This window comes from Acomys russatus, chromosome 9 (assembly GCF_903995435.1).
Source record: "Acomys russatus chromosome 9, mAcoRus1.1, whole genome shotgun sequence".
Taxonomy (NCBI): domain Eukaryota; kingdom Metazoa; phylum Chordata; class Mammalia; order Rodentia; family Muridae; genus Acomys; species Acomys russatus.
The window spans coordinates 22,643,846-22,670,923 of NC_067145.1; the positions used below are offsets into that span (position 1 = coordinate 22,643,846).

The 27,078-nt window shown below is 42.4% G+C and overlaps 1 protein-coding gene across 1 annotated transcript in view; it reads left to right on the forward strand.

The window, feature by feature from the left end:
* The first annotated feature begins 445 nt into the window (after positions 1-445).
* Dnah5 (dynein axonemal heavy chain 5) overlaps positions 446-27,078 on the forward strand; it is a 245,260-nt gene continuing 218,627 nt past the window's right edge. Inside the window, exons 1-6 of the mRNA XM_051151015.1 lie at positions 446-633; positions 15,716-15,850; positions 18,509-18,593; positions 22,731-22,891; positions 23,635-23,856; positions 26,282-26,419. Coding sequence (XP_051006972.1) covers positions 577-633; positions 15,716-15,850; positions 18,509-18,593; positions 22,731-22,891; positions 23,635-23,856; positions 26,282-26,419 — 798 coding nt within the window. The 5' untranslated portion in view covers positions 446-576. The remainder of the gene's footprint in view (positions 634-15,715; positions 15,851-18,508; positions 18,594-22,730; positions 22,892-23,634; positions 23,857-26,281; positions 26,420-27,078) is intronic.

Below are 27,078 nucleotides of genomic sequence, written 5' to 3' on the forward strand. Positions count from 1 at the left end.
AAGCAATTAGTCACAATTAGTCACAATGCTGGCAGTTAATTGTGCACACAAAGTTGTTTAGACAAAGTGAGAGTGAATTCCTTAACTTGAGCAATATATCCAGAGCTTAGTCTTGTCTGCCTTCTGTTTTGATCCGGTTTAAGGTTTCTCACTGTTCAAAGGAATAATTTAAACTTCTTTATTGACTCAAAGCTTATTGTTGGGGAGTGTGTAGAATGGAACATTAGAAGCTGTGGTTGCAACCAGGCAGTTAAAATGCTTTCTCCTGTTGCTCAACATGATTAAGAGGCGTGCTTAAACGGCACAGCATGGAAACAGGATTGCCCTAACAACGTGGGGCCTCAGAAGAGAGCAGGCCCAAGGGCAGAGACTCTGGGAGGAGGAAAATATGGCTAGCACAGATGGACTTTTCTCCTCAAATCTGAGACTGTGGAGAGACAGGAGAGTGATGCTGTGACCCTCTCAGAGTCTTTCCATCTGAAATTCCACTGGAGGAGGAACAGGTCTCTTTGGAGTTGGAAACCCATTCTGGAAGAGCTGACTCTGGACACTGCATAAAGCAGACAGATTGCTGGGATGTTTAGGATCGGCAGGCGACAGCTCTGGAAGCAGAGCGTCACCCGTGTTCTAACGGTAAGGGGCTAGTGTGAGTATCTCTACTACCAGGTAGAAAAAGACCTGAAAAGATTTCAGTGTTACGTACAAGTGAATCTGTGAAAAGTGCATTTGCTCAATAATTTTTTTGACATAACTGCATGTGTTGCTATTTCACATGCAAAAGAAGAATTGCACTTTCTGACTTTACTGCACACTTTTCTGCCTTCATGTAACTACTTATAGAAATGTACAAGTAATCTTTAAGGAAGATGCTTCTTTGGGATCAAAAATACATTTGGGATGGTGGTTTGGGCACTGTATATTCTTCACGGCATGTATACTTTGTTGGTTATTATATATGGTTAAGGCAGATTCTAGGATACAATATAATTTTAGTATTTTTTTCTTTTAGCTTGCTGAGACAGGGTCTCTGTATAGCCTTGGCTGTCCTAGACTCACTTTGTAGACCAGGCTGGCCTTGAACTCACAGCGATCCATCTGCCTCTGCCTCTCGACTACTGGGATTAAAGGCATGAGCCACCATGCCCGGCCATTTTAGGATTTGTGACACTCCTCCCCACCAGCCTAATGTTTCTGGATATGAGGTGATGCACAGGGGGATGAAGGAGCAAAAATCAGTTTCCTCACACAGAGCCCTCCTCAGTGGCTGCGCAGTGGCGTCTCATAGAGAGGTCGTTGAACCTGCCACTGCCAGTCAGTGTCCCAAGAATTTCTTTCCAACAGAACTCTATTGCTTCTTGCCAGGCTTGATCAAGGATCTTTATGTCCAGGCATTTATAGAAGGGATCTCTCTTAAAGCAGTCAATGGACAGACCCGGCCCAGAGTGACAGAAAAATAAGCATGTTATAATTCCCATAATGAAGCAACTGGATGGAATCTTGTGGGTTATTGCCTTCAGAACTGCAAACAAGCCAGGCCTTGCAATGCATGCTCCACATCTGGGGGAGAGGCCTGTTTGTTCTGCCAGTGATTGCACAAACCAGATTGACCTTGCAAGCATTCACAGTGTGCTTGCCATGGGCCAGCATTTGCTTCAAGCCCTGCAGTAAAGCAGGGAGTATTGGCGGATACTCAAATGGGGACATAAAATAGGAAATCACAAAGATTAAATCAACAGTCCCAGGAGGAGCTATATTGAACTCAGGAACAACCCGGATGACAACAGCTGGCCTGTTTTGTCACTATGAAAGAGTAGGTATGACAATCCTGTGTTTTCTGAACCCCTTAGAACTTGCCATCACCCCTGAGATATTGATACAGACATTTCTTTTATCCTACCTGCTGAGCCATCTCACCAACTTTGTGATTTGCTTATTATATGAGGCTGGGTCTCTAGTCCAGGCTGGTCTCGAACTCCTAATGTAGCCAAGAGCATAACGTTGAACTTTTGATCCTTTGCTTCCACCTTCCAAGTGCTACCACACTCAGTTTATAGCATGCTGAAGATTGAATGCATGGCTGTGTGTACTCTGGGCACAACTAAGCTATATACCTAACTATAAAATTTAATTTCTTTTTCTGAGACAGGGTTTCTCTGTGTAAGGCTGTCCTGCAACTCTCTTTGTTGACCAGGCTGGCCTTGAACTCAACAGCGATCTGCCTGCCTCTGCCTCCCAAGTGCTGGGATTACAGGTGTGCGCCACCACACCCAGCCTAAAATTTTTAATTTTTTTTTCGAGACAGTGTTTCTCTGCGTAGCCTTGGCTGTTCTGGAACTCTCTTTGTAGACCAGGCTGGCTTCGAACTCAACAGCGACCCTCCTGCCTCTGCCTCCCGAGTGCTGGGATTACAGGTGTGCGCCGCCACCACCTGGCTAAAATTTAATTTTTAATGGGAGGAAATTGTAACTTCTGGGGAATGTAAGATGTTTTGATGCATACATACATTTTAGAATGAGGCAATCCAGCATGGTCATCGTTTACACACCATTGCTTTGAGGGTCTCTGTCTTCTAAATACTTTTCTGTTTCTGTGAAGCTTGGAATATAATCCTGATAATGCTTGTGAGGAATGGAGTGAATTGGTCTTCTCTCCTTTCTGAAAAATTTTCTTGTTCTCCTCTCCCATGTCCAAGACATTATAATCAGGTGAAAGTTTAAAATACAGTTAATGAACTAAATTCTTCTTTCACATGTGCTACCTCTTGGGAACAATTTTTTTTTGGATGCTTTACTTATGTGTCTTGAATGCTAGTTATGGTCAGCCCACTGAGGCATGATGGAAACAAAATTGTCTTAGTGATATTGCAGTGTATTATATACATATACATTGCCTGTTTGGTGCATTGATATGATAATTATTGAGTAATAACTGTTTGGACTGAAATAATCAGTGAAGAAGAGTTCAAATGCTTTTCAATAAAAATATTTGAAATACCTCTGTATATAGTCACCCACTTATTAGTAAAACCTTGATCCAGATAGGACATCTGCCTTCTGCCTTCTTTCTTTCTTTTTTTTTTCTTAGATTGAAAGAAATGCTTAGTATTTATTTACCATGGATTTGGATCACAGACCTGATAACTTATCCCCCTCCACCCCGCCCAAATGAAATGAAAATGCAGAATTTTGTAGCTTGATTTTGTTAGCACTAAAGGTACAACCAGAAAGACAGGCAATAGTCATCTTGACTGTTGAATTCATCTCTTTGTGTGGGAAGTCGGGAGAGCTTATCTCCCAGTCTCAGAGTCCTGTTGTTACTCTTGCATGAACTCATGTTATGCAGTGCTGTTGCTGGGAGGATTTCAGCCTGCCCCCAAGGATTCTCTCTACACAGGGACTTTTGCGGTAGAGGCTGAGGGGGAGCACAGTGCTCCCCTGGGGAGGCACAGTGTCTCCTACTGAGAACCTCTGCAGGAGGCAAACCTTGTTTTCCCTGTGGTATACTGTGGAGGCCGAGACATAAAGAACCCAAGCTGTCTGATACCTGGCAAAGCTGAGACGCTGTCAATGTTGCTATTCCCTGGCACTATAGCCGCACTAGTGTCCTTTGTTAATCAAGCCTAGGCTTGTTTGACTTGGTGAACACGTTTCACGTTGAGCAGGTCAAAATGTTTTCTTTTCTTTTCTCTTTTTTTTGGGGGGGGGGGAGGGTGTGTGTTTCAAGATAGGCTTTCTCTGTATAGCCTTGGCTGTCCTGGACTCTCTTTTTAGACTAGGCTGGCCTTGAATTCACAGCGATCTGCCTGCCTCTGCCTCCTGAATGCTGGGATTAAATCAAAATGTTTTCGTTGGAACCAAGGAAGGCAAATGGCTTGAGGATTTATCAGGAAAGTAGGAAAGAAGGGATCGATAGAGCTTGCTAATGGATAGGTGAGCATCTTGGGTCTGAAGTAGTTAGTGCCCAAAGATGCCCACTTTGTACCGATGCAGGAGGTACACTCTAGAGAAAGAACGTGGCAGACGCCATTGATTTCACAGCTGTCGCTTACAAACCCACCTTGTGTCGCACACTGTGCTCCAGGATACAATAGATGGAGGCTCCTCAGACCTCATGGAATTAATGCTGAGCTTATTCTAGTATTCTCTCCATCCCTTGCAACTCTAGGAAGCAGAAAAAGAAAGAATTAGAGACATGCAATCTCTTGGATGAAGAAATAAACTTCAACTCAATATACTTCTCTGACTTGATCAAGGCCTCTAATGGTTTAAACAGAAAAAAAGTAAAGTTGCAAACATATTTCATCATGCAAAGTTTAAAAAAAACCGATAGTTTTGTTGTTTGATACAATTGGCTGCTGTACATCAATGGGCTATAGGGGTTTAATACTGAGTCTGTATGCTGTCCTCACTTATCGGCGTCCTTGACCATGGTCCTATTTCATATGTCTCAAGGAGGCCACTGGCCTACTAAGCAGAGTGTCTTTTGTTTCTGAAACAGTGTATTCTTGCTAGTATGTGATTGCTTCCTCTCCTCTCTGTACAAGGTCTTCCCTGATGACTCTACCTACATGGAAGTTTTTCTCTCATCTCTATTTATTTCATTAATTTTCTGTTCTTGACTCTTATGCCTAACAATTGTCATATCTTTATTTGTTTTACATGTATATTTGTTGTTTTTTTTTGCCCAAACTAGCTGTGTATAAATTTTCTACTGCATAATACCCATTGTAGACTACTAAATTTTACTTAAAAATATTGAATGAATATTTGTCTCTTGAAATAAAAATTAAAAAAAAAAAAAAGAATTAGAGGGACCCCACAATTTTTGTCCTTGGACCTTCTATCTTAAGCAATAACCTGGTAGCGCCAATCACTCACCGCCCCTTTAAAGAATGATTTATGTTTAATAGACTTGCTGGGGAGTTTTGAGAATTAGCTGTTCTTGAGCTCCAGTCCTGGCCAGGGAAGTCAGGCCTCCTTGTGATGGGAGGTGTGGGCATCAGGAGTTCCTGGGTGATTCTGGAGGACAGATGGCTTTAAGCACAATGATTTATTTTATGAAGGAGGGAAGTTTGGAAATTTTACCCTGGTGTCATATAGAATGTGAATGGTGACATATATATTTTAAGTACTTGGATCAGAGCCACCTGAATTAATGACTCCAGTTGCCAGAAGAAACTGCGCAAGAGAGGAATTCTGTAAGAGAGGTATATTTCTGATTTTGGAGTGAAGTCACTGTTGAACGAGGAGAAGGTAAAATATACGGCTATGTGAAAGCTCACTAAATCTTCTTTTACATCCAGATATTTGGTGTGCAGAAAACAGAATGTTAGTGCCAAGAGGAGGGCCGCAGAGCCGACTCAGGGCTTAAAAGTGTGTCTTGTTCTTCTAAAGGGCTCAAATCAGGTTCCCAGCCCTCGCGCCATTAGCATCGATAATTCTGGCTTCCATTGTGGCTGCCTGGGTGGGGCAGCCCCCGTGCTGCTTCAGTCACTGGCACTGGGGAGGCAGAGGCACTCCGAGTTCAAAGCTAGACAGAGTTTAAAAAAAGAGTTGAGTTGGGAGGATGGGATGTTGGGGTGGGGAGGGATATTTACCGTTGGTAGTATTCCTACAGCAGGCTTCGAGTTGGTTTGGGGGAAATTCACTTATACCAAGTAGTAGTAAAGAGATGTCATATTTGTTGTAGGGGCTGCCGATGTAGATATAACATTATGTTCATACGGAGATAGTTAGGTTAAAATAGCAATAACACAGGCTTTCCGGGGATCGTGGGCGAAGCTGTTAGCTTTGTTGGGAGTGCGGATCTCCTAACTCCCAGCATCCCGTGAGCAGGAGTTTACTTCATCAACTTTCTTCCTGTTGGGTGCCCTAGGAGTCATCCTGTGATCTCATCTAGTCCTCTTTGCCACCGCCCACACACCCTACGTATGGCATTTGAGGAGTGACTGTCTCATAGGGAAGAGCACCCCCATGCTCTGGTATACGCATTTCTGAACGTTTCTTTCTCTCAACCCTCAGGTGTGTGTATGTGTGTGTGTGTGTGTGTGTGTGTGTGTGTGTGTGTGTGTGTGTGTGTGTGTGTTAGTGATAAGATCTATCTTTAGTATACTTCCTTTAAAATAGAATCTTTCATTTGCCTGGAAAGAATGACAGAAAAGGGAATTAGCAAATGAGATTAAGGGCCCACTGAAACTCCAGTGAACTAGATTAAATTCCAAAGCATACTTTCCGACACAGACTGGATGGCACCTTCTCTGTTTAAGTGCTGCCTCTCAGATGGGGATTGCAGTTGTGCTGAATAAAAGAGGGCTTCACCAGGCTACCTGCTGTGAGTGGGATTAGTCAGTGGGGAAGTTCTTTCTCTTCCTGAGACAGACTCCTTAGCTGAGGAGTTCTTCATTCATGCAGGGGTAGCCCTGCCTCCTTGGTAGCTGTGGCCCTTTACTGGAGTGAGAAAAGGGAAGCCTGTGAAGGCAGCCAAGAGAGTTACTAAATTGGTTATCCTGGCCAATTAAAGAACAGGGTAGGGTTGATGGGAAAGCACCCTGCTGAGCTTGAAGAAGTAGACCCCATGGGTAATAAGAAAAAGGCTGGAAGATAAAGAGGGGGGGGGGCCTGAATGAATAAGATGGCTTCTTCCCCAGTGCCTATAATTCAGTACACTTAAACAGGATGCTGGCTCAGTTAGCATCATCTCAGGGGGTCATTTTTATTTGGGTCTCCTCAGCATTAGACTGAATCCCAGTCTGCAATCACGAACCGACCACATTGATCGGAAGCAATTGGTTCTTTCCCTTACCTGGAAGTGACTTGTAAAGTAAATCACCTGGTTAATGTATCCATTGATTACAGATCACAGGGCAGGATGGTGTGGCACCTTTTCTTTCAAAGGTCATTGTCACAGGCTAGGACAAAAGGCAGATTAACAAGAGGAAAAGCAAAGCAGAGGTTTCTAATCAAAGTTTTGCCTGATGACAAAGCCTTCAGAAATAATCAAAGGAAAACTTTCTCTTTGTAGACAGTCAGGTGGAATATGATCAACTGGGCAAAAAAGGGTGTGAGCTCACGAGTGGGAAAATTCAGCTAGGCTTGTCTGTTCAGCTCCCTTCTGGCTTCTCTGTGTATCTTTCCTTCTCCTTTGATATGGGATATGGGTTGGAAAGTTCTCTGAGGAAAAAGAAAAGAGATAGAGTGACCTTTCTAGTCACTTTATGGCTTACTTTGAAGAAGATCTGGCTTTATGGGGCCCACCCTGGTAGGTGGTTTATAGACCCAGTAGCACACCACTGAAGAAAACTGATGCTCCCCTTTCCAGCAGGTAATAATTGCAAATTGCTCCTTGGTTAGGGGGTGGGACATTGTGCCCACTTCCCCTTCCCAGAAGGCACCACACTTTAGAGTAGTGGTTTTCAAACTTCCTAATACAGCAACCTTTTAATACAATTTCCTCAGGTCATGGTGACTCCAACTATAAAGTTATTTCACTGCTACTTCATATTTTACTACTGTTAGGAATTGTAATGTGACTGATATCTGATACGCGACCCCAAAGGGTTCCCACCCACAGGTTGAGAACTACTGCTTTAGAGTATCATTTTGAGATTCCCTATAGTATTACTTGAGGCTCTTGCATGTGCCAGACACTGTTCTGGGCATTAAGGATATCCCCAAACCTAAATCAGAAGCATGCTTTGCTACAACATTTGTGCCCTTGCAGTAAAGACAGTGTTGAACTGGGATTTGTTTTGCCTCACTACCCAAGAGATAGATAAAGAGGGATCAGGCTATGTTTGTGGCATGTAGATAAGCTAAGCCGGGTGGGTCATTTGTGTATACTTAGAAAAAAAATCACACATACACATTCCCTTGTCAGTATCCAGCTATTTTTTAATCTGGATAAGCTCTTCTTATAAATTCCCATGAGCAGCAGGTCATGGATTGTCCTGGTTCATCTAGCTGGGGAAAGCAGAATACAGGAAAGCTAACTGGACCAACCAGACCCATGTCCTTGGCCCTCTTAGCTAAATGTCTTTATCAAGCGCTTTATCAACCCATTTTTGGGCTTGAAATTGACATGCACAGCTCAATCAAAACCAATCATCAGTGTATTTACGTGGGTTATTTAAGATAAGGAATTTGAAAAGAATTCACAGATTCCATATTGTTTACAATGATCTCAGGTGGGGACTTTAATCTCTGGTATATACTACCCAAGGGGCATAGAAACTGTACTGTTAGACCTGTACAAGCACACAAAAAAACAAAACAGCCATATCAAACAAGTAGGAATGTGTCCATTAAAAAAAAAAAAAAAAAAAAAAAAAAGAACCGGATTTGATTGCAGTGGAACTGTCAGGTTTAGACAAGTAACAGGCTAACCATGTCATATAGAAAAGCTTTTGACAATGATCTGTCTGTCTGTCTATCATCTATCTTATTTTTATTGAATCCATCCTTTTGTCCAGTCACTTCCACATGTAAAGATATTGCTGATCAAAGTGTATAAAATACAGTGTAGATAAAATCTTTCCATTGGGGGCAGCAGCAAGGAAGAGAAGGCTCAGAGAAGGAAGAAACCACAGAACCCTGTCTCCTGTGTGCATAAGCAGAGAACTCAGCTCTCTGAATTTGCAGGGGTGTAGCATGGTGTGTGTGTGTGTGTGTGTGTGTGTGTGTGTGTGTGTGTGTGTGTGTGTGTGTGTGAGTTTGTGTGTGTGTGTGTGTTGCCCAGTTATTAGGACACTCAGGAGCAGAATGATAGAGCCGGACATATGGCAGACAAGCTGGGAGGCAGTACCAAGGTGGCCGTAAATAACTCAGAATATAAGTACTAGTCTCTTCCAAAGCTCCCTACATAACCTGCACACTGTCCCTGGGTATTCTTGTAGGATACCACAGAATAACTTTTAACTGAGAATTTAAAGAAAAAAGTCTATAGAATGGACACAGCAGTCACAGTCTCCCTTGGAACTCTGTGGTTTAGTTTGTCTCATTGATTCTACCACTTGCCTGCCAGCCTGCCATTTATGTGTGAGGAAAGTTGTAGACGGTCCCCATCATCTCAATCTTCTGGCATGAGGATAGCAGTGTCTGGTTTGAAGGGTTTGTTTGGTATCACCATAGCAACGATGTAAAGCAGCAGTCTAGGCAGCAGTGCAAGCTGGGTGAAGTATGAAAACGCATGCTTTGGGAGAGCTCTGGAAAAGAGCAGCCACACTCAGTCGCAGAGGGGCTCTCAGTTTCACAGTTCCATCCTTTTCCCTCTTCTGTGGGGTGTCAGCGGGGGAGAGAGCTTAAACATTAATGCGACTGAAAAATCATCAGTGAAAATTTTGTCTAACCTAAATTTGAATTTTTTGGACCAAATCCTTGGTCATGCCACTTTAATAATCCATGTGCTGGTTGATTTGGTGAGCCTTGTTGTATGAGGGCTTTTGTCTTGATGACTAAAGTGTCTCCTTTTCAGAGATAGAGATAGAAGAGGAAGCACAGCCACCTTACCCCTAGTGCAAATGCAGACTATTCTGCGGTGCTCAGGGCAAAACAATCAGGATTTAAAACAGCCAGATGGGCAGATTGGTTTTGAGAAAAAGTCGCAGAGCTTCGTGAAAGTGCACAGCATTAGGAACTTCCCTGGGAAAATGGAGAGAAACACAAAGAAATTCCACTAAAATCAGGGACTAGACAAGGCTGCCTGCTCTCTCCATAGCCGCTTTCTCCACAGCTCTTCAATATAGTACTTGAAGTTCTAGCTAGAGCAACAAGACAACAAAGAATACTGAGGGGATCCATGTCAGAAAGGAAGAAGCCAAAGTATTGCTATTTGTTAGGTGATATGATAGTGTATCTAAGTAACAGCCAAAATTCCACCAGACAACTCCTACAGCTGGGATGTGGATTTTAACATCTCAGGACTATAGTGTGTATTAAGTTTTAGGTCCCAGAGAAACAGTTCACATGAGAGGAGGAATGGATCTTCACTGCTACATCATCCAAAGACGGGATCTGGGAGTTGAGGGAATGACATACAGGCCAGAGAGGTTAAATGATAAGCCTGAGGGATTGCAATTGGTGGAGGAGGTGGGACTAGAATCCACGACCCAGACAGCAGTTTTTCTGTGTGCAGGGAGCTGCTTTGCCTGAGAAGTAGCCCTCAGTTAGTGTAGGCAAGTGTACTAACCACCCACCCACCCCAAGGCATCGGCAGCAAACCTCAGCACAGCACAGATGTTTTAATACCATTCAGATTTCCTCGGATATGAAATGTGTTTCTGTCTATCGTCCTGATCCTTAAATTTGCTGCTTGCTTATTCAGTGTGAAACAACTGTAACGGTATGCTTTAAAAAATCCATCTCATTTGCTCAGTGGTAAAGTGGTAGCTGTGCGAGGCTGTGGAGGTTTATTCTTAGTAGTGAAAGAAGTTCGCTACATGGTGCAGCTGTTACTCTTCTGTGACAAAACACCTGACAAAAGAAATTGGAGGAAGGAAAGAAGGAAGGAAGGAAGGGCTTATTTTGGCTCACAGTTTTAGGGGGCCAAAGGGAGCCATGGGATGGTGGCAACAGCATGAGGCAGCTGGCCACTTAGTATCTATAGTCCGGAACCAGGGAGAACTGACTGTTGAGGCTCACCTGCCTTTCTGTGTTTTACTCAGTTGAGTACCCCAGCTGTGGGGTAGTGATGGCTACAATTAGGGAGTATCTTTCTGCTTCAGTTAGCCTAATCTGAAAAAATCCCCACACAGACATGTTCAGAAGTTATGTTTCCACAATGATGACAAATCTGAAAACTGACAAGCAAGTGTAACTGTCACACATGGTTACTTCTTGACATCTGTTTCTGGGGACAGGGTCTCACTATAACTAGTTGCCTTAGCTAAGTTTCTATTGCTGTGAGAAGACACCATGACTAGGGCCAACTTACAGAAGAAAGAGTTTATTGGGGGTTCACACTTTCAGGGCACAAGTCCATGGCCACCATGGTAGGGAGCATGGAAGGTGGAGGGCAGGCATGGTGCTGGAGGAGTAGCTGGGAGCTCATATTTCGCTCACAGGCAGATTTTGCCACATCTACTCCATTGCACCAGAGAGCTAAGTAAGAGTGATGCAGGCTGTTGAAAACTGCAAGTCCCTCTGTACTGGTACCCCTCCCTCCTAATCTTTCCCAAACAGCTCCACCAATCAGGGACCAAACATTCCAACATGAAGCTGGGAGGGCCCTTCTTATTCCAACCACTCCAGAAGTCATCTGGTCTTGAACTTGACATGAATGAAGCTCAGGATGGCTTCAAAGTCACTGTCCTTCCTCTTCTGCCTTCCAAGTGTTGGGACTATAGGGGATGGGCCACCTCCCTGAGGAGCCAGAAAGGGGCAGACTAACCTCATAGTCTGATAGTGTATTGGTCTGATTGCTCAGTATTTATTTGTGTAATGTTATTGACTATATCATCGTAATTGAAACAGAACAGAATTAAAAAAAAAACCCGTCTCATTGTACCAGGATGTACCTAATGGAAGGCAGTGAAAACAGAGACTGGCAAACTTTCATCTTGATGATGCCAGGGTTGACTTCATATTTTTTGTCTTTAGGAAATGAGCATACTTAAAAATAGCCTTTGTAAACTTTTTCTTTAAAAAAATATGCTGACCACTTTGTTTGTATATACAAACTGCTTTGAAAGTTTTCCCTTCTGTGGTAGTTAGGTAAAAATAGAATAATTGGAGTTCTTTTTTAGAGACAAATCTCTCTTTTCTCCATATTCCCCCCACCCCCTGTGAGGAATCTTGCAAAACCAGGTCATGAGGTACTGTGTTGCTATGGTGGACTCTTACTTAGGACTTTGCCTTCTTTGAAAGCCCTCAGTTGTTCTGAATCTTGAATTCTCGACTCATGTCCCTTTTATTTCTTGTTTGTCTACTACACATCTGCTGCTTGTTTTGTTGCTGGTTGACCCCAAAGCTCTCAAGCTGTTAAAAACACTTACTACAAACTCCAAGAGATCACTTTGAGAAAAGTGGTTTACTTCCCCTGCCAGGAAGGTAGAAAAATAGTTGAAAAAAAAAATGCCATCTTCCTGGTTTTAGTGACATTTGAAAAATCCACTTGCGTGGACCTCAATTTGACATTTACGGAGTGTATATTTTGTGTTGAGATCTTTTTTAGAGAAATGGCAATAAAATTGGTAGACTGTTTATTTTATTTTATTTATTTATTTTTTCACCCACAACCTGTACTCCTTTCCTCAAGTGGTCTCTAGCTAGTTCTTCAAGTTAAGAGAAATGAGTGTCAACTACATAGGGACAGCAATGACCAAGCCACCTCCCTCCTGTCCATGCTCTCTGCTGCCCTCCTCCTCTTTGTCCCTCCTCCCTCTATGTCACCTTGACGATTTTCCTACCTTGTTCTTCGTTCTCTACAGTGCTCGGATGCAGGTGTGCAACTCCTACCTACCTCACATCTTCCAGCGTCCTCACATCCCCCAGCACTTTCATCTTTACTCTCCTGCCAAACTTTTGTATCTTAAAAGGTTCTTTCTTAACTCTAAATTCTTAACTGACACAGAGTCCTTTTTCTATTGTAGTAAAGCTTCTGGAAAGACTATCTCGTGTTTAACTTGTTTGTATTGCGTTTTCCCCAACCACCCATTTCTCAAAGCACGCATTCATTTGCTTCTTGTCTACCCAGTGAAAATTTTCTAACAGTATCACTGTATTGCCTATTGATGCACTGTAAAGCAGATCAGAGCTTGAGAGTCTAAAGCAGCACCAATCATCTCTCACGGCTCTGTGAGTGGCTGCACTTAGCTGCGTGGTTCTGCAGCATGTGACCTTGGCTGAGCTGCTGAAATGCAAAAGCAAAGCTGGAGTCATCTAACGGCTGTCCCAGGACATTTTACCATCTCACTTTTCCAAAGCAGCTGTGAGATGCCCCAGCCATCTTGTAAACACAGTCCCTCCAGACACCCTAGTTAGTGTGAGCAATCATCTATAGAACTAGTGCTGTCGGCCACTGGCGACGGCTGATTGATGACATTGCTTCCCTCATCCACACTGCTGCACATTCAAAGCCGTCTCTATTTACACTCCATTTCCTCCTTGCTCCAAGGGTTTCACTTCCTTGTCTCTTTATCTTCATATCTTTGTTGGAAAAACCTTTATTTTCCTGTAGGCTTATTTATGTGTCTGAGCGTTTTGCCTACAAGTATGTAAATACCCCACCTGCGTGCCTGGTACCCACAGATGCCAGAAGAGGACACTAGATCTCTTGCTCCTGGAGTTACAGGTGTTTGTGAGCTGTCATATGGGTTCTGGTAACCAAACCCAGGTCCTCTGCAAAAGCAGCAAGTGCTCTTAACTAGAGAGTCATCTGTCCAGCCCCTTTTGTTGGAAAATCATATTTGCATGCATAGCCTTAAGTTTGATTTAGTTATTCACTTGGTAAACATTTATTGAATGGCTAATGTTCTGGGTGAATGTGCTGCTGATTTAGCTTTATCTTAAAAAAAAAAAAAAACTCAGTGTGTGTGTGTGTGTGTTGTGTGTATATTTGTATTTTGATATGCCCACGTGACAGCATACATGTGAAGGTCAGTGGACATCTTTTCAGACTATGTGTTCTCTTTTCCTAAATTCCAGGAATGTGAGCCAACTTGCCAGCCTTGCACAGTGTGTGATCTTTATCCACAGAGCCATCTTACCTGCCTGAGATTTAGTTTTACAGGCTTTGTTTTTCACAATCACAACAGATACCACCGCTGGTGTTGTTTTTAATGTCAGTAATCATATGCTTTGCACTATGTGAATAAGATGGCTCTCAGTGGGGTGTGATTTTGCCCCACTGGAGATGTTTGGCAGTGTCTGAGCACATTTTTAAATCCTGTAACTTGGTGGTGAGAAGCAGCTTCTGGCATCTTTGAAGTAGAGTACCAGGTGGCTCCTGCCTAGTATAGGATGTCTCTCATAAGAATGGTCTGGTCCATGATGCTTGTTGTGTAGGGTTAGAGCCTGTATCCCTATCTCCTTATCTGCATGTAAAGAGTTTGTGTTGAGTTCCAGATGTCCATTCCCGATGACTTATCTGTCTCTTCCATGTGTGTATTGATACCTCTGAAGTCAGCACACCCAAAAGCCCGTGAGTTATGGCGATGTCACAATTTGTTTCTCCTGATACAATCCCAGAGACTGGAGATGCTGCAGAGATCCACTTTGCTGCATCCAGTCTTGTCTCAGTACAATCTACTCTCCATCCTGATGCCAGGATGATGGAGCTTTTGGTACTACAGAACGAAAGATGACATCTGTCTTCCTTTATTCAAACCTCTTCATTGATTCCCCATGGACTCTAGATAATGTTTGAACGTTATGATATGTCCAATAAAGTATTGTATCTTGTGACTTCTTTTTCATCTCCTACTATGCATCTTAGTCGGTCATTCAGCCACCCTGGATGCCTTGTGTTTCTAGAAGCTTTCTTATGCCTCTCACCTTTGCAGGCACAGAAATGTCTTCCTCCTAGGGAGTAATGCCAACTTTTCTTCAACTCTAGGCTCAAGCTGTCTTCTTCTGAATGCTTTTCTGTTATCCTCCCCTCTCCCTCTTCAACTGTAGGTTAGACTGGGAGACCTCTTTCTTGCTCCTTCTGTGAACATCTGAAGGCCCCTGTCTTCTGGAAGTTGCAAATCTGATTTTTATCCCAAACCTTTATGCTGCCTTGTAGTATTTGCATTTTCTTCACATAGTCTGACAGCCAGGCCATCCACTTCTTTGAGGTTACTGGTAATGGTTTTTGCTACAGTATCAGCACTTATAGGAGTTTAATAAATGTTTGTTGATCAAAAGGGACAACTTTCCTTCTTCTACTAGGAGCTACAGATGGGCATTAAAGGCAATGTGCTTATTAAATGGATGGGAAGAAATTTGAATATCTACTAATGGCAAAATAGTTGAATAAAGTACGGTATACTCATACCAATATTTTGTAGCTATTATACAAGATCTGTAAAAATCTATTCTAAACTACAAACAACCCTGATGCATCACTAAGGAAGACATGCACAATGAAATGCTATGTCATGACAGAAACATAGATGTGTGCACATGTTTGCATATTTTGTGTGAGCAAAGAGTATGGAAGGGTGAGTACTAGGCTGCAAACACTGGTGATACTGAGCATCCCTCATGATACTGAGCATCCCTGTGATAATGAACATCCCTTGTGATACTGAGCATCCCTTGAGACTATAATTAACAGCTAACAGTCAAAAGTGTGAGCAGCGGAAGTCAGACCTGAACCTATAAACAGCAAAGATGAGAGATAAGAATATTACTTTATGGCTAAGAAAAAATGTTTACAAAAATGAGAATTTCATCTTTTTGCATCTATCTGTTAAAATTTTCTGTGTAGAAATAAGCCTATAAAGACAGAACAAAATGTTAACAGTAATAATTTATAGATGGCTGATGGTTTATATGGCTTCTTTTTGTTTGTCTGCATTGTGAAATTTCAAGACAGTGAGCACACTTTATTTTCATAAGAGAAGTAAATTTATTTCTAAAAATAGAAGAGAGTATAAAAAAAAAAAACCTCTGGTACCATTAAGCTGCCTGTTATGTGGCTCCCTAAGACTTGAAAACCACAATTGTGTGAAATTGTTATAAAATGAACCATTTGAGAGCAGCAGTTGCAATATAACATTTTTATTCCTTTCTTTTAGCAACGGCTCAAAGAAGAAAAGGAAGCCAAGAGGGCTCGCCTGGACGGGAGGCATGACTACCTGTTTGCAATTGTGGCTTCCTGTTTGGACCTGAACAAAGCAGAAGTGGAAGATGCCCTTCTTGAGGGTAATCAGGTAGGAAGCTTCTGCGTCCTCACCGTCCTGCACCAAGCACCCGGGCTGAGCCTTTGAAGAGGTGACAACCTAATGCGCAGGGGCTCAGCTCTGGATTAGGCATAACAGACTCTGGGCTCTCAGCTCTCCAGGTTTAATGATGGCACTAATCATCATTTGAGCTCCACAGTTTGATGATGATGCCTGTGTCTCCTTATACCCAGTGAGGCTGAGCCTTGTGCCAGCCTGAGATAAGGGATCTGAGATGAGGGAGTGAAACCATCGGTCAATTTTCATATGTATGTATGTATGTATGTATGTATGTATGTATGTATGTAACTATATAAGTATTATCTAACTATGTTTGCATGTGTATTATTATTTTATTATTTAAAAATTTTGTACATCAGTTTTGATCAAGTCCACCCCCATTCCCTCTCTTTGAATGTCACCACTGTCCTCCTACCACTATTATCTCCTTCTCAAAAAAAAAAAAAAAAAAACCTACCGAGTTCACTTAGTGCTGCCAGTGTGTGCCTCGGTATAGAACCATCTACTGGAGGTGCCTTTCAGGGATGGAATCCCTAAAGAAAACTGGCTTCTTCCCTCTGCTCCCCATCAGTCACCAGGAGCTCTTTAGCTAGGGGTGAGACTTCCTGACTGCTTCTTCATTCCATGCTGGATTTTATCTGGCTTGCGCTTGCACAGATCTGGTTGCTTTCAGCTGTAGTTGTTAGTCAGTTCATAGCGTACAGCTGTAGTTGTTGTCAGTTCATAGTGTACAGCTGTAGTTGTTGTCAGTTCATAGTGTACAGCTGTAGTTGTTGTCAGTTCATAAGTACACATGCCCCACTGCGCCCGGAAAACACTGTTTGTTTGTAGTTATTCCCACTCTTGGCTCTTATAATATTTCCACCTATTCTTCTGGGATGTCTTTGGTGATGGTGGTATAACATAGAGGTGCTTTATTTATTGTCTCTATTCTAGGTTTGGATATTGAACTGTGCCGTGATTTTCTGAGTGTACCTTTGATTTGGCATCTGAACCGGTTTCTTTTCCTAACTTTGATTTCTCTGCTATAATTTCTTTTCAAAAAATTGGAATGAAGGTGTGTTAGGTGATGAGACTTGGATAGAGAAGGACAAATGGATGAGAAGGTGGAGTTTCCTGTGAGTCTGTGAGTCCTGTTCTTTTTTTTTTTTTTTTTTTAAGTACTGCTTTTATTTATTTATTTTATGTATACAAGTGCTCTCTCTGTTTTCACTCACACCAGAAGATGGCATCAGACTTTGTTGTAGATGGTTGTGAGCTACCATGTAGTCACTGGGAATTGAACTCAGGACCTCTGGGAGAGCAATCAGTGCTCTTAACCTCTGAGCCATCTCTCCAGCCCCCAAGGTTAACTTTATAAAGAAATTTTGTACTGCTTTCCACAGTGGCTGCATGTTTTACATTCCCATTTTTTTTTCCAGTGGCCATCCTAAGAAGTGTGCATATTTTTCCTCTTTTCTATTTTATCCATCTATGTATGTATGTATGTGTGTATGCATACATATATGATATATGTACGTATCTATTATCTATCATCTCTCATCCATCGTTCATCTATTATCTATTGATCAATCTATCTATCTCTCTATTATCTATCTATCTATCTATCTATCTATCATCTTCAATTGTCTATCATCCATTTATCTACCTATTTAATCTCTATCTTCTACTTAACCATCCACATATCCACCATCAGTCTGTCTTCTTAGTGTGTGTGTGTGTTTGTGTGTGTACACCCACAGATATGAATGTGGGCACATGCATGCACAGTGTGAATGTGGAGGTCAGAGGACAGCCTCTCATGTTGGGCTATATGTGCCCTCTATCTTTTGTTTGGCACAAGGTTCCCTATTGCCCTATGACTTTGCCATGTGGCCTGCAAGCTTTCTAGAACTCCCTGTCTTCACCTCGCATTTGGCTATCAGTGGGGTTATAGCCATGTGTCACTGTAATGGCCTTCTTATGAGAGAGTTCTGGGCATTCAAACTCAGATCCTTCAGGTGTGGTGCAGACTGAGCACCTCCCAGTCTACTCTTCTTCTTCTCAGATGAATTCTCAACCATGCTGTAGAACTACTTGCAAGAAGCGCTTCTGTTGGCATCAGGCTGTGTATCAGAGAGATGCACACTGGCCCTCATGGGTGGCACAGGTGCCAGGTGGCTACTGAAAGAATCGTTGGCAGCTGTATATGTTCTTAAAGCAGCTTTAGAAGACTATTACCTTTAAATATAAATTATCTGCAGTGTGCTACGTATGTGTTAAAGATGTGCTGTCTCTTTCTGACTTGCAATTCATTGAGCACAAAACTTATATTTATATCTGCCTCCCACAATTCAACGCTTAGGGGAATTATCAAAAATGGAAGGACGAGTCTTTGTCAAATGTACATAGTAAATACTTTTACAATCTGTGACTTACTTCTTTGAACTGAATGCTCAATATGGTGAGATATTTGTTCCTCTGTGTTTTTTTTTTAATGTTAGGAAAATAGCCCCAGTCTTAGAAGTGCATTAGGTACAGCACTCTTTGAATACGAAGATGGTAGTGAATTGTCTGGTTATGCCATTACTACTGATTTAAATTCATTTGCTAATTCAGAACAAAAATGTCATCTTGCCTTTTTTCCAGATTGAAAGAATTGATCAGCTGTTTGCTGTTGGAGGATTTCGTCACCTCATGTTTTACTATCAGGATGTGGAGGGAGCAGAAGCAGGTACTGATATTTGATATGACATAGCCTAGAAAAGTCATTAAATTCATTTTGGGGTGGCAAGAAGAAGAAATGTAATAGAGGACTAAACAGGTATTAGGGGTGTGTATGTGTGTATGATGTTCTTGTGGTGTGTATGCATGGTGTGTGTGTGGTGTTTTTGTGGTGTGTATGTGTGTATGTGTATATATATGTGTGTGTATGTATATTGTATATAGTGTGTACATGTGTGCCTCTGTGGAAGGATGCCTAATATATACGTATATGTATGTATGTATGTATGGTATGTATATAGTGTATATATGTGTGCCTTTGTGGAAGGATGCCTGTTATGTGTATATATATATATGTGTGTGTGTGTGTGTGTGTGTGTGTGTGTGTGTGTGTATGTATGGTATGTATATAGTATATACATGTGTGCCTCTGTGGAAGGATGCCTGTTTTCTACTTCAGATTACAGAATGGAGAATGGTAGTTAGCCTAGATCTTCTAATGGTTTTGTGTTCCTTTGATTTGTCATACTCGCAATGAGGAGACAATCAGAGAGACTTTGTTTTGTGACTTACTTTTCTTACATGCTAGTTACTTCTGTGTGACTGCATTCTAGACCTTCCAGCAGGCACTGGTTTTTAACAGAGGAATTCCTGTCAATAAACCAGAATCAACGTCCTTCAGTTAATACCACCTTCTGTTTATTTCCTGCTGGTTTTGATTGAAATGTCCAGTGTTGAATGATAGATTGGATTCTTGCACATAAGAAAACATTGTCAGTCTTTGTATGAATTCAACGGCTGTATCCCATTATGCTTTTAATTAGATCAATATAATTTTAAGGCCAAAGTAGGGGCATGACTGAATATATTATGCTTAGAGTATTATATGCATCTTTTTAAGACTTTTAGAAATCAGAAATAGTTATTGATCTTGTCAGGCAATACGAATACGCTTCTTTGTTTCATAGTTAGAGAAGTCATGTGTGGACAGAGACTGGAGACATGTTCCAGTTGGTAGAGTTCTTGCCATACAGCACGATGACCTAAGTTCTTACCCCCAGAGCCCTAGTGAAGAATACTTGGTGTAACCTGTGCCCATAATTTTATCACTGGGAGGCAGAGACAGGAAGATTCCTGGAGCTCATTGGCCAGCCAGCCTAGGCAATCGGTGAATTGTAGATTTACTGAGAGATCGCATCCTAAAAACATAAGAGCAATTAATTAATAAAGGTGCTCAATGACAACCTCTGACCTCTGTGCATACATGTTCACACATGTATGTACATACATACAAACATGCATGTTTAAACACACGAATAAACTATATGTGAAAATCTTGAATTGCTAACATTTCTTTAGTTATAAATTTGATTTTTTTTTTTAAAACAGAAAGTGCATTACATTTTGAGTAAAAAGAATCAAAAGAGAAGATTTGATTTCCATCTCAGATTGCAGAGTGTGAGCTACACCAGGAAGCATGTTCAACTATAGCCATGCCCAGGGTAAAATGACCCATTCGGGATAAATTGCATGGAACAAGAAGGGCCCGTAGCATCTCAACATATAAGCAAGAAGTTTTGCTTCTCTCTTATTCCTCTTCAATCTTTTCAGCATGGTTAGTTCTTCTGACCTTGGAGTAAGCATCAGGCCCTAGAGTGACTTTTCCAGACATTCTTAGGAAAAATTCTATGGTCATTTCAAATTGAAAACACAATATAGATTAAAACAAGAAGAGTGTCCAGTTGACCAAAACTAGTTGGTCAGAAGTGAACTCCCCCTTCCTTGCACTCACCTCTGCTCCCTCTGACCTTTGCCCAGGGCTTCTAGTTTGCACTTATGGAACAAGGGGAACTCTTGATTCTCCGTTGCTTTCTTTCTCCTTCATCCTAGTTCAGTTCTGGTCAATCAGTGTCTGTGTCAGGCCTGAGGCCAGGGACGTGCAAGAAGTCAGGCTGAGAGGGAAGTTTTTACTTGAGTGCTCTGCTGAGCTCGCTGAGCTTGTACTCTTATCACCACGGTGGGTCCCCATGGTGCATCCCCATGGCGCATCCCCATGGCGCATCCCCATGGCGCGGTGGCTACATAGCCCACAGCAACGTGATGTCCTCAGCGATGTGTTGTCCTCATCGAACTGCAGCCTTCTGCCTCGGTGTTTCACGGTGCACGCCAGCTGGATCACCTCTGTTTTGCGCCCTCAAAGCATTCCTCTTGGGCAATGGAGGGTGGCTCAACAGGAAGCCCTCTTCACAGAAGTTCCTTCACCCAATTCAACAGAAGCACCTATTTTCTTATCATTTCAACTGTAGGCAATCGGCCAGCTCCCATCCCGGGCCACTTCTCTCTCCGTAGGTCGTACACTGTGTTTGGATTTATCGGCAACAGACATCATGCCCCACTCCATTGTGTTCCTAACCTCCGGGAGGCATAGACAGCTCAGGCTTCCCAGGAGGTTGGACTGCAAAACCTGCTTCTCACTAAGGGTGGTAACTCTAGCTCCTCGCCTGAGACTTTTGGCTGGAGCACTGGGAGTTCTGCATCCCAGAAGCCCTCTCAGCTGAGACAGCCAGGACAGTGGGTGCCTCCTTCTTGACCGGCGGCAAACACAGAAGAGTTTCACACATCGTGGGCCCCACTGCCTACGCTCCAGATGCTCCCTAGAGAGACTGTTCTTGTGTATCTCTCATAGCTTGGTGCCTTGGTTGTTCTGCCTAATGTCTCTCATCTCCTAGTGAGACCCTGGTGTATTCATAAGAAGTGGGCCTCACTTGGATATGAGAGAGCACCTGACCTTCTCCTTTTAGCAAGTTCTCTCCCAAATTCCTACTCAGAAGCTCAGTACCACGAGGAAGCTCCTGGAGGGAGGAGAAGCTCTATTCCCAGGGCTGAGCTTTCAATTTCCATTTCACTGCCTTCTCCCCAAATTCTTCCCTGAGCACCTCTCTCTCTCTCTCTCTCTCTCTCTCTCTCTTTCTGTCTCTTTCTCTGTCTCTCTCTGTCTCTGTCTCTCTGTGTCTGTGTCTCTGTCTCTCTCTCTCTCTCTGTCTCTCTGTCTCTGTCTCTGTCTCTCTCTCTTTTAGGGGAAGTAAATGGAACCTTCAATTCACTTAAGGATATAAAATTTACTTGGACACAAAGGGACAACACAGAGTGCTCTGCTGAGCCTAACTGAGCCACTCTGTAAACAGCACCCTCGGACAACCAACATGAGCTTTTAAATCTTTCTGAAAATGCTTGCTGGGCTAATAAGCTTACCAAATTTTGTAAGTGGTTTACACACACAAACTCCTTTAATCATCACAAAAAAATTCTGTAAATATTCTACACGAAAGGTTAAATTAGAATAGCATATCCCATTTTTTTTTTTTTTTAACATTATGAGAGGGGCTGCTCAGATAAAGAACACCGTCTGCTCTTGCACAGGATGCAGGTTAAGTCCTTAGCGTCCACATAGTGTACACAGTCATCTAATCATCTACAGCTCCAGTTCCTGGGGATCTGATACTGTCTTCTGGACTCTCAGCACCAGTCACACATGTGGGCACACACACGCAGGCAGAACATCCATAGACATAAAATGAGAACCGGAGACACAGAAAGATTAGGGGACTTGCTTCCAGTCATGTGGGTAGGAAGCAGATGGAGGATAAAGCCCTGGACCTCCTTCTAGAGCAAGAACATCGGTTGCTTTGTCATTCTACCTCTGTGTAGGCCTGATGTTAGCAATACACATAACTAACCAGCTGCCTGAATCATGATGCAGTCATAGAAGTCTTGAGAAGTGAGAGTCCTGAGTTTTGGAGTCAAAGCTTGCTCTTGACCTTGCCTCTGCCATTTGGTGGTGGCATAGCTTGGGATAGATCACAGGTGCCTAAAGGTTGTAAGCTTTAGTAGTGTAGACTGGAGCACAGTGCGTGTCAATCGGTGACTTTTGTCCCCACTCATACCCCACCCCCAGTCTCTCGCACTGCCCATGTGATCTGGAATCTCTTTCAGGATAAGACTAGAGATTATCCAAGGAATGACGGCTTTATCTAGAGCACACGGGCAGGTCTGCTATAGTAATTTCTAGAAGGAATTGTTAATCTAGGTGGCAACCCTGTGTACCACAAACAACATTTGTAAAACTAAAATTGTTTTGCATTTCTAGGGCAGTTTGGCTCTTCAGGAGGAGGAAATTCTGTTTCTGGAAAGACGAAAAAGCCCAAGGTGTTTGTGACTGAAGGAAAAGATGTAGCTCTCACAGGAATGTGTGTGTTCTTCATCAGGCCTGACCCCTCCAAAGCCGTTACGGCTGAGAATATCCACCAGGTAAGTGGGTAGACATTCACCTCAGATTTCTCCAAGTCACATGCATTGCTCAAACCTACCCCTTCTTGTGGAGATAACCACAGGCTTATTAAAGTTTCTAAAGTTACTTTCAGGAGCCGGCCCTTCAGTTTAGTGGTTGCATGATTGTTTAGCATGTGCAGGGTTCTCAGTTTAATCCCCAGGACACACACATAAACAGACAGACAGACAAACAGCAAAGAAGCATCATATTTTCAAAAAAATAATTTTTTAGCATCTAAAACAGACATTTAAGAAGATATTGCTTTCTTATATTTTGATAATGAATTGATATTCAACTTATTAATAAAATAACTACCCAACATTGTATCTGTATGTCGAATGAGCTCTTTTCTTTCCAAAAGAGCCTCCTACCCATAATTTACTTAATGACAAGATTTCTAAACATACGATTTTACGTTCTGCGTAAAGCAAAGTGCACCCATAAGATGTTCCCTGTCTGTTAGAGGTTGCATGACCTCATTACTTTCTTGTAACAAATAAACTGGTAAGCATCTAGAATTCAATTTATTTCATTTTTTATGTAGGATATTATAATTTGGACGGGTATAAAAGTATCTTTCCCAAACAGTATCCAAAAAAAAAAAAAAAAAAAAAAAAAAGCTTCACTGGTACTTGGTTAATTAACATGCTTAGTGACTTCGTGGCTGTGCTGCAGCCATGGCTGATCGTCACAGCACAGGACGATGAAATTTGTTTTGCAGGAGGTGAGTTTTAACATGTTAGACACTGCAGATGGAGGCCTGCTAAACAGCACGAGGCGTCTGCTCTCAGACATCTTCATCCCAGCTCTCAGAGCCTCAAGCCATGGCTGGGGTGAGCTTGAGCAACTACAGGAAGCGCCCAGCATTCGGCAGGAGTTCCTGAGCTCCCTGGAAGGTTTTGTGGGCATCTTGTCAGGTGCACAGAAGAGTCTGAAGGAGAAGGTAAGAAGAAGTTAGTGGTTCATAAGGAAAAAAAAAAAAAAAAAAAAAACCATCAGATTCCCAGCAACACCAAATTCGTTTTGTGTTGGGATGATACTTTTCTTACACAGACTTTGTTCTGCTGTGTTGAGAATCTTGAAAGTGTTTGTAGGTAATTTTAGCATCCTCTTTGGATGTGACTGAGGCTTGATTTAAATACTTACAGTATGCAGGGCTTAATGCTTTTGAGGCATCTAAGAATGTTTACAGCAGTGGTTCTCAGCCGTCCTAATGCTGTGGCCCTTTAACACATGTGGTTCCTCATGTTGCCGTGACCCCCAACCATAAAATCAGTTCCATTGCTACTTTGTAACTGTACTTTTCTACTGTTATGAATCATAATGCAAATCTCCGATATGCAGGGTATCAGATAGGTGACCCATATAAAAGGGTTACGTCATCCCCAAAGGGGATATGAGTCACAGGTTGAGAGTGGCTGGTGTATAGTAACTTAACGTTTTCCTCAGTCTGTTAGATGGAGCATGGAGTGCTTGTGACAACAACGTATAGCCTAAAATGGAAAGGGGGTTGGAGCTGAAGTGCTGTGAGGGGTCAGAGGAAAATACAGAAGTGTGATGGAAGAAGGAAAGAGGAATTAATATTCCTGGAGGGAGGGGGTTGGGTATTGTAGTTTAGTCTATGACTAAAATGGCTCGTAATAATAAGCTTGACAAATGTGAGATTTGCCTTTTATATGACTGGTGTAGCACATTTTCTTAGTGGTCTAGGAGGAGTTGCTGGTTGCACACTTATATGTAGCTGGAGTGTGTGTGTGTGTGTGTGTGTGTGTGTGTGTGTTAGACACAGAGAGGCAGAGAGACAGAGACAGAGGGACAAGCAAGTGAAGATGACCAGCCAAGGTCAGGTGTGTGTGGTAGGAGGATGTAGCTCCTATGGGGTGACCTTAACAAGGCAGCTCTCTTCCCTTCTCCAGGGAACACCGGGCCTGTTTCAATTGTGAATGGAAACTGTGCTTACCAACATGATGTAGAGTTGAGGCACTGAGCAAAATTTATCCAGACGGGGTTAGGGAGTGCCCCTCCAGCTAACATCTTACTTGCAGTCACAATTAATTAGGCTGCAGGCCAGAACAAAATGCAAGGTAAACCAAACCAAACTGATGGAGGTCTTTACCCAGAGTGGAGCTTTCCTGTGACTCCTGTTCATCATGTGTGATGGAGATATTAGCAGATCAGGACGGATCTTCACCCTGCAGAGGCACTGTTTCTGAGAGAGTGGGAGAAGCTGCTGGCTTCAGGTCAGCTCCCGAGGGTGTGTGGGACCATGGCGGAGTTCTGGAAGGCAGGTCCAGGCTGGGTCAATACCAACAAAAGCACAGGGGTATCTTGGGTGCATGTGATACTTGAGTGGGTTTACAAGAGCTCTGTGAGAGTGCAGCAAAGGTGGGGATGGGGCTGGTTCTGGTGGCTGTGCAATCAGATTTCTGAGTTGTACTAGTTGAACTGGGGAGATGCAGATCTTAGCTTTGAACTGAAGGCCTGTACAACCATCAGAGATGAGGGCTGCCAGGGCTTACTATGAAGGCTAAGGAAGGCAATGTGCAGCCTTCAGGAGGAATTCCAGTGTGTTTGTGTTCCCTGTGGCAGACGCTGGGATGGAGGAGTTCCTCCACGTAACACTTCAGCGTCCATCTTTCTTGACCATTCTTCAGTACTCTGTTTAATGCAGTGAATCCATGTTGGGTTTTATGAGTGACAAATAGCAGTGGCCCTTCTGTTGGCTCTGAACCCACTATGAATGATATCTTTACTGAGAGTAAAACCGAATTAAATTTGATCACTGAGTTCTGAGATGTGCACAGGTTTTATAGAACACTTTCCTCAGAAGGAAAGAAACACAGAGGGCTACAGTGTCACTTGGCATGCCATGTGTGCTTAGAAGTGTATTGGGCATATTTGTGGGTCTCTGCCCTCTAAACTGCACCCAGGCATTAGCAATTGCATTGGCCAACCGTGAAGGCATGGGGGTCTTTTTTTCTCATTAGTTCCACAAAGGAGCTCAGTGACAGACTGAGAACTAACCACTTCCACTCCCTGTGCTAATTTCCTTCAGGTTGACTCATTCTCTGTGGTGTTATAGCAGTGAATATTTCTAACTTTCCTTTTAATATCTCTATTTCATGATGTGTTACTTCTAATATCCACCCAAATTTGACCTCAGAATCTTTGTAGTGCTTAAGACATAGAAAAAGGCAGGTATGATTATTGTTAGCATTATCAGACGCAGCCCTTTCAGTAGAACTTTGAGTGACAAGGTAGCGAAGACGCAAAGATCCCATTAGCTACATCTAAACCCAAATTGACCAATGTGTGTATATAGACATTTATAAACATTATCTTATTATTGTGATCTTAATTTTAATTAGGTGAACCTTCAAAAATGTGACATATTGGAACTGAAATCCCCTAAGGAACCTATGGACTACTTGGCTCTAGCTAGTAACCCTGAGACTGTGGAAAAAGTAGAGTGTTGCATGAAGGTGTGGATCAGACAGACAGAACAGGTAACTTCGAGAAACCTGTGGTTATTTCAAATGCCCCATCACTGGAGTCACCAGTGGAGCTCTCTCCAGGCATGCTCCTTGTCCACACAGCATACTACACACCCCTGAAGTGTTCATTCATAAAGAGTGTTTATTTATGTTCATTATTAAGGAAGAGTAGGGCTCTCAGGAAGTAGAAATTGGCGATTTTGTGTACTTAAGTGGCCAGAATGATAGATATTGATCTACATTCAGAATTTTAGACACACCAAGATAGGAAAGATGTTTTCTTCAAGGCTGTCAAATACAAATAGCCAAAACACTATGAATAACATTTACACAATTTCTGATTATCTCGTGGTTCTTCTTGCTGTAGGTAGTTTATTGCATCTATGTGTAATAATATAAATATATATGTAAAAAATTTAATAAAAATCCATTAAAGAAGAGAAAGCTACACATTGCTAATTCTTGAGAAAACTTCTGTAGAAGTATGGGGCAGGTTGCTTATTCATTGTGCCCTTCAAGTGAGAGCTTTAACTATTAAAAATATTTATTTCTGGGGTTAGGCTCATAGTGGCTAAGAGAATTTGTTGCTTTTGCAGAGAACCTGAGTTCAGTTTTTAGCATTTACATCAAGTGACTTCCAAGTGCCTGGAACTCCTGCTCCAGAGGATGCA